We start from the raw sequence: 13,269 nt of genomic DNA on the forward strand, positions 1-13,269 counted from the left end.
ATAGGGAGTTAAGTATATGCCCAGATTTCACCTTCAGTCAGTGGCAGAAGGTGCCACTTATCTATACTGATTGGCTGTTTTATAAGAAGGTGATATTTTTGTATTACTAGTGTAATAGCAAACGAATTCTAAAAATATATCATTCCACTTGAAAGGGAACTTGATCAGGCATCAAACTCCCTTGAATGGTCTCTCATGAAGAGGCCTCCCCAGTCTACTGAGAAGATGCTGTCAAGGTCACGTCTGCATACATCCAGCTTTCACATTTTACTTGCAGCTTTGACTATGGGCTACTGGCTGTGGCTTGTGAACAGTCACTTCAAGTCCTGATAAGCCTTGGGTGAACACACACTACTAACAATATGCCACATTAGGCCCCTTCCTTCCTCTGGAGTTTCTGAGCTAAATTCAGATTTTGATTTAAAAAATGGAGGGGGTAGAAGAAGAAGGCAGAAGAAGTCATGCCAGGAGGACACCTCCACACTGGCATGTACAGTTTTCTAAACAGCAAAGTGATTCAGTTTCTCATATTCAGATACGTATTTGTAACTGAATATGAAAAAGGATATTTTTTCTTCTTGGTATATTGGTATCTGCTATTTCCTCTACCAGGCTTTAGCTAGCCAATCCTATTCTTCAAAACTCACCTTGAGGATGCATTCTTCTGGAAAGCCTCTCTTGATGCAGACTCTCTGTCTTCATGCTTCACCTGTTACCTTAAAACTCACCCTCACTCTGAGTTATCACCCTCTTCAGCTTCCTTTGTACCTGTATTGTAGCTGCCTTCTTGTCTACCTGGGTCAGCTGCCAGGCTGTGACTTCTTTGAGGAAATCAACTGAGCTATTTAATTTCTCAACCTGCAGCACCTAACCCAGTGCTTGACACAGACAGACAATTCATTTTAAAAAAATGAACTTGAGGAGGGAGGGATAAATTAGAACGATGGGATAAACCATAATGGAGAAGAATATGAAAAAGAACATGTAACTGAAAAAAATATTCTTTTTCATATTTAGTTACAAATATGTATCTGAATATGAGAAACTGAATCACTTTGCTGTACACCACAAATTAATACAACATTGTAAATTAATTATACTTCAGTTTAAAAATACATGAATTAAAAAAAAAAATTTGCTATATACCTGTATCATAGGTGTTACCCTTTAGCAGTGAAAAGACCTATAATACATTTTAGTGACCTCTTTTTTCAGGTCAAAAATTTTGTTACACTGATATAGATTGATTTACAGAAGGATCTTTAAACAGGGTTTTCTATGATGAAACTGTAGAACGTAATGTTTAAGTACTTGTTCTTTAGAATTAGGTAGACACTGGGTTCAGAGCCTGAGTTATCATTTCTTGGCTATGTTACCATAGACCTGGGGTTGCAGGTCTATGGCCTGTGGGCCAAAGCCAACTTATTACTGGTTTTTCATATCTTTGCGCTAAGACTGGTTTTGCACTTTTTTAATGGTTGTAAAATGATTAAAATAAGACTATTCTGTGACATGTAAAACATTTCAGAAAATTCAACTTCAGTGTTCATAAATCAAGTTTTATTGGAACACAGGGACACTTATTTATTTACACATTATCTATGGCTTTTGTCCTACCATGGCAGAGCTAAGTAGTGGTGATTGAAATTGTATGACCCATAACACTTAAAATATTTAATATCTGACTCTTTACAGAATGGTTTGCTGGCTCCTAGTGTGAACAATTTATCTGACCTCATTTAACCTTAGGGTTTTTTCCTACAATACAGAAATAGTAAACAGTGCCTCCTTCAGAACATCACCATTAGGATTAAATAAAATAATGCATGTAAGTACTCAATAAATGTAAACCATTATTATATGTAATTTACCACAACACTACTTGCTATAATTTAATTATTTTTGTTTTAATTATTGGGGCTTCCCTTGTGGCTCAGCTGGTAAAGAATTCACCTGCAATGTGGGAGACCTGGGTTTGATCCCTGGGTTGGGAAGACCCCCCCTAGAGAAGGGAATTATTATTATCTTGAAACTCCCTTAAATAAATGTTGAATTAGAATTCTTTTTCATACTCACCATAATAAATATTTACCAAGGAGAAATATATTTATTTTAAAATAGAGCTGAATTATTAAATAAGCATCAGTGAATCAATATCAATTCTAATGTTTGCTTTTTTACTCATTAAAAGTTTGTATCAGCTCTTCATTGTACATTTATTCCTAGTGCCTGTCAAAGCATTTTCTGCTAATCTTAAAATTAGTAGCTTTTTTTTTAATATATCTTAAAAGCTTGTATTATGCTTTAAAGTAATTTAAAGAGCTCTTCTGCCAGAGGAAAACTAGTTGAATCCTGCTACCCAGTTGTTGGAAGTAGCAGATGGGAACGCTAAATCAATATAAGTGAACACAGAACAAAAAAAGGAGATTCTGGAAGGCACAGAAGGCACAATTTCTAATAAAAAGAATAGATATGAAACAAGCAACAAAGGTTTACTGTACAGCACAGGGAACTATAGTCAATATTTTGTAATAACCTATAATGGAAAATAATTTGAAAAGTAATTATGTGTATATGTATAACTGAATCACCTTGCTGTGCACCTGAAACATGGTAAGCCAACTATACTTCAATAAAATAATATAGTAATAAAAAAATATAAAAGGTTTTAACCTTTAATTTTTTCTCCAGAAGTGAAGTGATCAGAATTTTTCTTACAGATTCATTAATAACACTGAGAGAGAAAATTTTCAGTTTATATAGTTTGTATCTTGATGTTAGGCAAGTTCTAATTAGCTGATATATAGTTGATTCACAATATTATATTAGTTTCAGGCTTACAAGTTAGTGATTCATTATTTTTATAGACTATACTCCATTGACGTTATTATAAAATGGTGCCTATTTTCCCTGTGCTGTACACTGTATCTTTGTAGCTTATTTATTTTATACCTAGTAGTTTGTACCTCTTAATCCCATACCCCTATCTTGTCCCTCCCTATTCTATTTTTTAAAGCTTTCTAGAAAATCTATAGTGTCCCTCTCATTTAACTGTCTCAGTTTTACTATGTAAGAGGCATATCTTACTTTTCTTTTCATCCCCAAAATGTAATGTTATATAGCATCTAACGCAAAATAGATGATGAACAAATATTTACTGATTTAAAGTGAATTTAAACCAAGAAGCCTCATGGATGATCAAAACAAAGCTCTCAAAATGGCTGTACAGACTCTTAACTCACTTTAGGTGACCTACATGGTATTTGTTCAGAAGAAACAAAACAATTAAGGTCTGGCTTATGTTTCTGTCTTGATGTGTCTTTAATTTCCATTGTCATGGTACTCCACCTCTTTGATTCTTTACAAAATACCATATTTCTTTAATGTGTGTGAAAGTCGCTCAGTCATGTCTGACTCGTTGAGACCGCATGGACTATACAGTCCATGGAATTCTCCAGGCCAGAACACTAGAGTCGGGTAGCTTTTCCCTTCTCCAGGGGATCTTCCTAACCCAGGGATTGAACCCAGGTCTCCTGCGTTGCAGGTGGATTCTTTACCAACTGAGCTATCAGGAAAGCCTTTATTTCTTTAATACTACCATCTATTCCCTTTTGTCATATGGCATGGAAACCTCACTATTTCATTTTCTGTGTTTATAGCAAGCAATATATAGAGGTCATGTTTTATAATTATAGGGGGAAAGTAATTACTATGAAAATACACTCAATCTTAGAGTCTCTTGCTGGGCAGTCCAAAGTATATTTTCAGGAAAGACAGAGGCAAAACATATTATCCTAAATACTCTCTTGGTTTATGAATTTTTGTGTAGAGGAACAATGAATTACATACTTTAAAAAACTAGTACTTTTACTGTAATAATGACTATACCTTATAAAAGGTCGTGTAACTGCAAGGATTGTTCTGATGAACCAAGATGGATGAACAATGATGAATGACTTTAAATTCTTCCTCAACCTGTTTTGAAAAAGAAAAAAAATTACTCATAACCTATTTTGAACGGGAATTAAAGTATGTGTGTGTGTGTATATATATTTATATAAATATTAGGATGTTCTTATGTAAGTTACTGTCATCTGGTAGGCAGGTATAGAATGCAATGATTAATACAAAGAATGCCTTTGAGATATAATTTGGAACTTGCATAATTCAAACCTTATTTTCCCACAGAAATAAATGTAAAACAGAATGGTCATACTCTTGGAGTGCATAAATCTATAACCATCATGGCATATTTTTGTTTGATGATGCTATTCATTTTTGTCAGCATTATTTTTAATATTTTGAAATACTGAGCCTGGGTTTCTTCCTGTGTATGATGAAAGCATGTGGTTATTTGGCCTTCATATTAACATTTTAGATATCCTGGCATATTTTTCAGCATTAGCAATGCTACTGTATGTATGTTTGGATGATTAACCGATTTTAGTTACTATATCAGGGCCCTCGCATATTGCTTTGCAGGGAGCCACATCTGAGAGAAAGCCACACTATAGAAGACATCATAAATTTGTATGCTTATTATGACAGTTTTCCTGTAGATGGCAACAATGTGTTTGGTTCTAATAAAACCAGTATGAATAGAAGTGATGTATCTTGAGGAAGGGGCACACACAGTCACCAGATGGGCCGGAATTAACAGTGAATGTTGAAATAAGGGCACATGGGTTGCCTGAGTCGCAATACTGCTAGTGCACAAAAAGGGCAGCAAGGCCCATGATACCAGTGAAGAATCATGGACATTGATTTATCAGCTCAAATTGCACCTCCATATGACAATAGCATAAGCATACTTTAAAATGCTTGTCGCCAAGTTTGAGATTAGTAACATTTAACAAAATCTGGGGAAGATTTGCTTTATTTAAAATTTGAGTGATACTTTGATTAATATTTTTAAATGTATTATCTCAAATCAGCATTAATTCAGTGTTCCTAAATAGTGACTGCATTTTTGGTAAACTAAAAGGTCACTGGAGATGGGAGCTATTGAGGAAGTCAAAATAGTGATTAGCTAATGGAGCCCCACATACCGTCTGTCAATCATCTGGTAACATTTCTTCATCCAGCCTAGCCCTGGCATCTTCCGTCTTGGGGTCGCACCATTCAAGTACACAATCATATAGTCTTCAGCTACCATCAACTCTAAAGTACTTATTACGTATCTGATCACAGGAAGGAAGAGAAGTGTTTTCAGTTCCCACATGATAGAGTTCATCTTACTTCACCATAATTATATAATATTTAAATTACAGGGTGCATAACATTTAAGAATGGTTGCACATATTACCTCTTCTTCTTGAGAAGAATGCAGTTACCTAAGATCACTTCTCTGAGAGTATTACTCATTTATTTGCACAGTTATCTTTTTTTTTTTTTTAATGCAGGTACACTTGAAAAATCTGTGGGTTAGAAACCCAACTTTCAAAAATATCAGCAATGCTATTGTATACTAAAGGACAAGTCAGATTAAATAAAGGCAGATATAAATGAAGTCGGGTTATTATCAGCTGACTAAGAACATGTTATCAGGAAACCAAAATAACACTTCACCCAAAAAAAATGTTACAAAATTTTAAAATACAGGCCAAACTGTGTTCATTTTGTTTTCAGTGCATTCCCCTAACAAAACAGCTCCTCTGAAGCTTTCAGTCTCTTGAGCAATTTTCCTTGATACAGATTTCATTGACTTTTAATCAAAGGCTTAGAAAATTCTACATCATCTGTTTCCTTTTATTAAAGATGTTCTATCTGCTGTTGCATCCCCACAGACATTAACTCAAAGCATTTTACTGTAAGCATCACTCACAGGAAAAGATTTTCCATGACATAGTGGTAGTCCGCCCGACTGCTGTCTGGCAGAAAGCAGGCGGCAAACACAATGATGGCATTTAGGCCGTCCCCATAGTATCCTGGGGGACAAACAAAAAGACATTTGTGACCAACTGAAACTCTGAACAAGATACTATTTAACCTGAAGGATAAATCTGGAAGCCTTGGCAAGTGTATGTATGTGGATGTATTAGATATATCTTTCAGTTCAGTTCAGTTGCTCAGTCACGTCCGACTCTTTGCGACCCCATGAATCACGGCACGCCAGGCCTCCCTGTCCATCACCAACTACCGGAGTTCACTCAAACTCACGTCCATCGAGTCGGTGATGGCATCAGTGACTATTATAAAGACTATATATGTCTATAAGTATATACACATATAATTATCTTGCAGTGGTTAAGATACAATACATACTGTGAATATATTTTCATATATAGGGCACCCACGTATTATGGATGATTATATGTATTGTACGTAGTCGTATAAGTGGGTTATAAATGTTCAACTTGAAAACAAAGGATGATGAGGCAACACTTTTTGACTTAAGGGCTTCTAATTTATATAATAAAAAAGCTAATCTAGATAACACTCTTTCCTTTAACTGCTAAGAGAGAGATTCTATTTGATCCTTTTTAATATGTCCTAGTTGTAGTAAACTCTGTGTTCCTTGAAAACTCATCTTTGAAACATGTGGCAGATGTTGGTCAAGTCTCTACAAATTTGTCTATAGAATCTCATGTGTCTTTCAGACTTAAAAATGGAAGCAATGCACTGTACTTTTATTTTTTAACATCCATTTTAAAATATTTGTGATTGTATCATATAACATAGTTCTAGGCTTTAGAGACATTAGAGATTTCCTCAAAGCTTTGAGTGGGAGGACAGAACACACCCTGAAGCCTGACTGATCAGAATTTGGCATGTTTCATTTTTTCAGAACTCTAAATACCCCTCTGGTGATTACAAGGCAGTAAAATACTGGCTAGATATAGATTTGGATGGGCTTAACTCTCGAAAAGCAGTTTAATGAGATGTTTTCTACAAGGATAGAGCGTATGACTCTGCCACAAAAGAGGTGGGGGAAGAAAGTGATACCAACTAAAAATACATCAAATTATGGGTTTGTGTATATTACTAATTTGAGGCTGCTGCAGATAATGCTACATATCCTAGAAGATGCTACCTATGTAAGTGTATACCTGATGCAACATGTTTGCAAAACAGGACTGCAGTAGCTTCCCTCTGGATTTTTTGCTTTAGTCCCATCTTCTCCAATATGTAGGTATTTTGCCAATTTTTTAAAGGAGGTGGTATGAAGGAAAATGGCATAAGGAGATATATTTTCATACAAGAAGTGTTTGTTCCACAAATAATTTCATTTAGGAAGATTCATAACTGAATAGAAATCCACAAAGGATAGGGTGGCTTAATGATATTAATCCTAACTCCACTAAAATATGCAATTAAGGCTCAGTGCAATGAAAAAGAGAGTTCATTAAAAGAGAAAATAGACACAATGAATCCATCCTTAAATACAAGTACAAAAGCATCCTTTTGAAGACATCAGGAGAGGCAGAGACAAGATAGCAGAGTAGAAGGACTTGAGCTTATCTCCTCTCAATGAAAACACCAGAATCACAACTAACTGCTTGCTGAACAACCATCAACAAAAAAGACTCAATCCTATCTACCCACCCCCAAGAAAAACCCAAAGACAAAGAAGAAGCAACAAGAGACAGTAGAAGGGACTCTTTCACAATATAATCAAATTTCAGACCTCCTGGGTGTGTGAACCACATACTAGAAAATAATTATATTGCAGAGGTTCTCCCACAGAAGTAAGAGTAGTGAGCCTCACATCAGACTCCCCAGCTTGGGGCCTGGTATTGGGAGGAGGAGCCTTCAGAGCATTTGGCTTGGAAGGCCAGTGTCGCTTCAGTACAGCAGTTCCATAGTACTAGGGGACACAGAGACTCCACTCTGGGAGAACACACATGGTTTAATGTGCCTTGGGGCCCAGGGCAAAGCACCTACCTACAGGTCTTGGAGGATCTTCTGGGGAGACATGGTTGGCAGTAGCTCATTGTGGGGTAAGGACACTGGTGGTGGACATCCCAGGGAATACCCATTGGTATGAGCGCTCCTGGAGGTCACCATTTTGGAACTGAGACCTGGGCCCACTCAGCAACCTGTATGCTCAGGCCAAACAACCAACAGAGTAGAAACATAGCCCCTCCCACCAGCAGATAGTGAGCTAAAAATATACCCCTTAACATGGCCCTACCCACCAGAGGGACAAAACCCAACTCCACCCACCAGCGGGCAGGCACCAATCCCTCCCACCAGGAAGCCTGCCCAAGTCCCTGGACCAAGCTCTCCCACCAAGGGGCAGACACCAGAACCAAAAAGAACTGCAATCTTGCATCTGGAATAGGGGCTGCCCTGGTGGCTCAGGTGGAGAAATGGAGATGACCACAAAAACAGACAAATATCTTCCAAACAAAGGAACAAGATAAAGTGCCAGAACAACTGAGTGAAGTGGAGATAGGCAGTCTACCTGGAAAAGAACTCGAAGTAGTAAAGGTGATCCAAGATTTCAGAAAAAGAATGGAGGTACAGACAGGATACAAGACATGTTTACTAAAGACCTAGAAGCTTTAAAGAACAAACAGAGATGAACAATAAGTGAAATGAAAAATTCACTAGAAGGAATCAACAGCAGAGTAAGCGAGGAAGAATGCATAAGTAAGCCGGAAGACAGAATGGTAGACATCACTGCAGGGGAACATAGTAAAGAAAGAAGAATGAAAAGAAATGAGGACAGCAGCCCACATGGTTTCTCTGTCCATGGAATTCTCCAAGCAAGAATACTGGAGTGGGTTGCCATTCATTAAACACACCAACATTCACATTATCAGGCTTCCCTGGTGGCTCAGATGGTAAAGAATCTGCCTACAATGCAGGAGACCCAGGTTTGACCCCTGGTTCAGAAAAATTCCCTAGAGAAGGGAATGGCTACCCAATCCAGTATTCTCACCTAGAGAATTCCATGGACAGAGAAGCCTAGCAAGCTACAGTCCATGGGGTTGCAAAGAGTCGGACACGATTGAGTGACAAACACTTTTCACATTATAGGGGTCCCAGAAGGAGAAGAGAGAGAGGGAGGGCCTGAGAAAATATTTGAAGAGAAAATAGCCAAAAATTTCCCTAATATGAAAAAGGAAACACTCAGAGTCCAGGACGTGCAGAGACTCCCATACATGATAAACCCAAGAAGGAACACTCAAAGACATATTAATCCAACTGACAAAAATTAAAGACAAAGAGAAAATATTAAAAGCAACAAGGGAAAAGCAATAAACAAAATACAAGGGAATCCCCATTAGGTTATCAGCTGATCTTTCAGCAGAAACTGCAATCTAGAAGGAACGGGGAGCATTATTTACAGTGGTAAAAGGCAAAATCTATAATGAAGAATACTCTACCCAGCAAGGCTTGTTCAACAGAGAAATCAGAAGTTTTATAGACAAGCGAAAGTTGAGAAAATTCACCACCACCAAACCCATGTTACAACAAATGCTAAAGGAACTTCTCTAGGCAGCAAAGAAAGGGCCAATACAAGAAACAAGAAAATTACAAATGGAAAAGCTCACTAGTAAAGACAAACATACAGTAAAGGTATGAAATGATCCGCACACAAATAATATAACATTGGAAATGCATTTGAAATTAAGAGACTAGCAACTTAAACCAATCTTGTGTATGTATATATACATATATAGAGAGACTGCTATATCAAAACCTCATAGTAACTGCAAACCAAAAATCTACAATAGATTAACACAAAAAAAAGAAAAAGTAATCCAAATACAATACTAAAGATAGTAATCTAATCACAAGAGAACAAAAACGGAAAGAAAACCTACAAAAACAAATCCAAAGCAATTAACAAGATAGCAATAAGAACATACATATCAATAATAATTTTAAATGTAAATGGATTAAATGCTCCAACCCAAAGACATAGACTGGCTGAATGGTTACAAAAGCAAAACATGTATAAATGCTATCTACAACAGACCTACTTCAGCTCTTGAGGACACATATAGACTGAAAGTGAGGGGATGGAAAAAGGTATTCTATGCAAATGAAAATCAAAAGAAAGCTGGAGGAGCAATCAATACTGATAGACAAAATAGACTGTTATGAGAGAAAGAAGGACAATACATAATGATCAAGGGATCAATCCAAGAAGATGTAACAGTTGTAACTATATATACACCAAATGCACGAGCAACTCAATATATAAGGCAAATGCTAACAGCCATAAAGGAGAAATTGACATGTATGCACTGCTATATTTAAAACAGACAACCAATGAAGACCTACTGTCTGGCACAAGGAACTCTACTCAATATTCTGTAATAACCCATTTGGGAAAAGAATCTGAAAAAGAATATGTATAACTGAATCACTTTGCTATACACCTGAAATTAAGACAACATTGTAAGTCAGCTATAATAAAAATGAAAATTAAATTTAAAAACTTTAAATGTAAATGTCAGGCTCCAGGGTGTCAGGATCATTTCGAGATTGTGACTGCTCAGTTTGTTTGATTTCTTTTTCTATTTCTAGAGAACTTCTAAGAATGTCTTTTTTTTTTAAGGAAAGACTGAGGTTTATAAACTACTTCAGAAGTCATCTTAAATGGCAATTCATCTCTTTGTGTCACTGCTGTCTGTCCTTGGAATGTTGTAGTAATGCATTTGCTTGAGTTTATTTAGCCAAAGGAATACTGAATGGTCAACTTACTATGTCCTGATCAGTGACTAAGTTGGGAATGGCTCTTTCTATAGAAATCACTGAAATTGACAAATGATGGATTTTGCATTTGTGGGCAGAGGATTTGTAGGAAGAGAAGAGGCAAAAGAAAGAGAAGGCAATGAGGAGATGTAGTGTGTAAGGATGGAAAGAGAAAAAGAAAGATTTTGTCATGAAAGTTTTCCTTCTAAACCAAGAGCCATACCATCACTGTCAGGCTTTGGAGCTATTCCAGACAGTGACTGCTGGCAAAGTGCAATAACGTGAATGAATAGGACCATTTGAATTTTGTTCTTTGCCAACGCCTCCAAGGAGGTCAGCTAACCCAGTTTCTGTGCTAAATATGCAGCTTACTCAAGTGAAGTTCCCTGTCAGCGAGTGCACAGTGCAAGTGAAGTTTGGCTTTTTAGACCATGTATTTTATCAGACTCTCTTCTCAATAATAGTGAGGTGAATTCAGAGTGTATGTGCTGAGGTGTGTGAGCTATCCCACCGTGGTGTCTCCTGGGACCCTCGGAAGCAACGATGCAAACCTTACCTGAGGCAGGACAGAGAGGCATGAAAGGGACGGAACACAAGTTTGCTGGCCAGCAAATGGAATGGAGAGAGAAGGAAAGATGCCACAGGCGCGACCAAAACATACACACACACACACCAGCCTGCAACTCTTCTCCTCAACCTTCCCAGGGTCATTTGTCCAGCAACACTGCAGAGGGTTACCTGAGTCTCCTATAATGAATGAGAAGTAAAAACACAAGACAGGAGACTCCTCGTTACAACATGTTGGCATGAGTGCCCTTGGCTATTTAATTGTGTTCCCTGCTTCAGGTTCCAAAATGCCAGTTATAGCCTCAAAGTGACCCCACACTGTGGGCTAATCCAAACCACCCAGACCTCTCCTTGCTTTTCTGTATAAGCAGATAGCAGGATTGTTACTCGTGGGCTTGCAGGAGGTGACACTGGCTTTGAGATCACCCTTTTCTTACTGAGGAAGTAACCAAGGCCCAGGAGAGTCAAGTGATGACCAAGGTCACAGTGTGAATGGTGCTTGAACTCTGTTCTTCTCTACTGTGTACAGGGACTCTGGCCACAGCTCTATGAAGTCACCAAAGCTGAAGGGTGAGTTATTTGTTCAGATACTGCTCTCACACACAGATATTCCCAACTGGTGCAGACACTTGCAGGGCCTGGCTTTGCAGCAGACCTCAGCAGTGCTTTTAATCACTCCCAGCTAGCTATCCAGAGCACCAGACAGCTGGCACTTTCCTTCTGGCCTGAGTGAGAAAACATTCTCATAGCAAAGTGCCAGACACCAAAATGACATTTCTGTTTGCTCTGGGCACTGCTTTTTAAATGCTCATCAGAAGCCAGGGTGACAAACTCAATGGACTGAGAACTAGGGAGTGTCATCATTAAGGTCTGAGAAAGTGATATGAGTTTCCAAGACAGCAAAGCTTTGGCCAATTCAGAAGTAACATGTGAACTGTCTTTACCTACAGAGCAAAAGGCTGGTCAGGGCCGAGGAAGGGGTGGCATCTCGCTCATGATCTGCTGGGTGCAGCCAGAGGCACATCATGCAGGCCGGCACCTGGAGAAGGCCGAGGCAGAGCCAGGCAGAGAGGGAAGGCAGCCTTCTCTCTCCAACAAACCAGACGGTCACACAGACAAATAAGGAGCTCACAACACGGAACGGAGAGGAGCAAGTGCCAGTGGGAGGGGGTGGCAGGGAGGAAGGGCACCACAAACCAGGTTATCCCTGAGCTAGCAGGTGTTTTTGCAAAGAACATGATGGGCAGAGGCAGTTGCTTTTTTGGACTCCAGTGTGCTGACGATAATCACTCTGTCCTGATTCAGGCAATAGAACCATGGGCTCCATCCACCCAACTTCACTGTGGTTGAGAGAATAAGCAGGCCAGTCTGCTGAGCTAATGAGAACTTGGCCTTATAAAAGCACGGAAGCCATGAGCTGCCTTCTTTACCACAAAGGGACTGCTAATTTATGACCTGAATGGTAAAAAGGTACAGGGAATGTCACTGGGCGACTTTGATTCACTTTGACACACTTTTCTACATTTCTTCTACTTTTTACACGCTAGTTTATAGTAGCCTTTGTTTTCTTTTTCTTTTTTTTTTTTCCTAACAAACAAACAAATCAAAATTACCTGACGGGTGGTGTAAAGGATCTTCTGGGAAAATCTAGATAATTTCGGATTGTGGTTTTCATTAGAAGAACAACAGGATTGACTCTACGGCCAGGTGCCTGTCATTTTGAGCAAGATTAAGCCTGTTCTCATTCCAAAGGCCTGTGGGCAAGGTCTTTCTCAGAGGAGCTCTCACGGGGCCATGTTACCATTTCAGCTCAAATATTGAAAAAGGAAGGTCGGGGCCAGGAACACCCATAGGCGTTTCCCTTCTCTGTCATGGGTGGGAGCCCTGGGTGGTCTTGATACTTACATGGAGGGAGCAATGACTGGGGCAGAAAGGGGGAAATCTGTGGTGAAGGGGACTTGGAAGGAAAAAGCAAAACATCCTTCTACTTGATAGGAAACCAAAGCTCGAGGTTTAATGCAGTGCCAAGACACTTATTCCCCTGTCCTT

General features: G+C 38.6%; 1 protein-coding gene across 1 annotated transcript in view; it reads right to left on the minus strand.

Moving 5' to 3' along the window:
* Positions 1-13,269, minus strand: part of PRUNE2 (prune homolog 2 with BCH domain) — a 231,883-nt gene that overhangs the window by 9,023 nt on the left and 209,591 nt on the right. Inside the window, exons 13-15 of the mRNA XM_068973591.1 lie at positions 5,825-5,927; positions 5,049-5,180; positions 3,889-3,975 (exon numbers count right to left, since the gene is read on the minus strand). Coding sequence (XP_068829692.1) covers positions 3,889-3,975; positions 5,049-5,180; positions 5,825-5,927 — 322 coding nt within the window. The remainder of the gene's footprint in view (positions 1-3,888; positions 3,976-5,048; positions 5,181-5,824; positions 5,928-13,269) is intronic.

The sequence above is a fragment of the Capricornis sumatraensis genome, chromosome 6 (genome assembly GCF_032405125.1).
Source record: "Capricornis sumatraensis isolate serow.1 chromosome 6, serow.2, whole genome shotgun sequence".
Taxonomy (NCBI): Eukaryota; Metazoa; Chordata; class Mammalia; order Artiodactyla; family Bovidae; genus Capricornis; species Capricornis sumatraensis.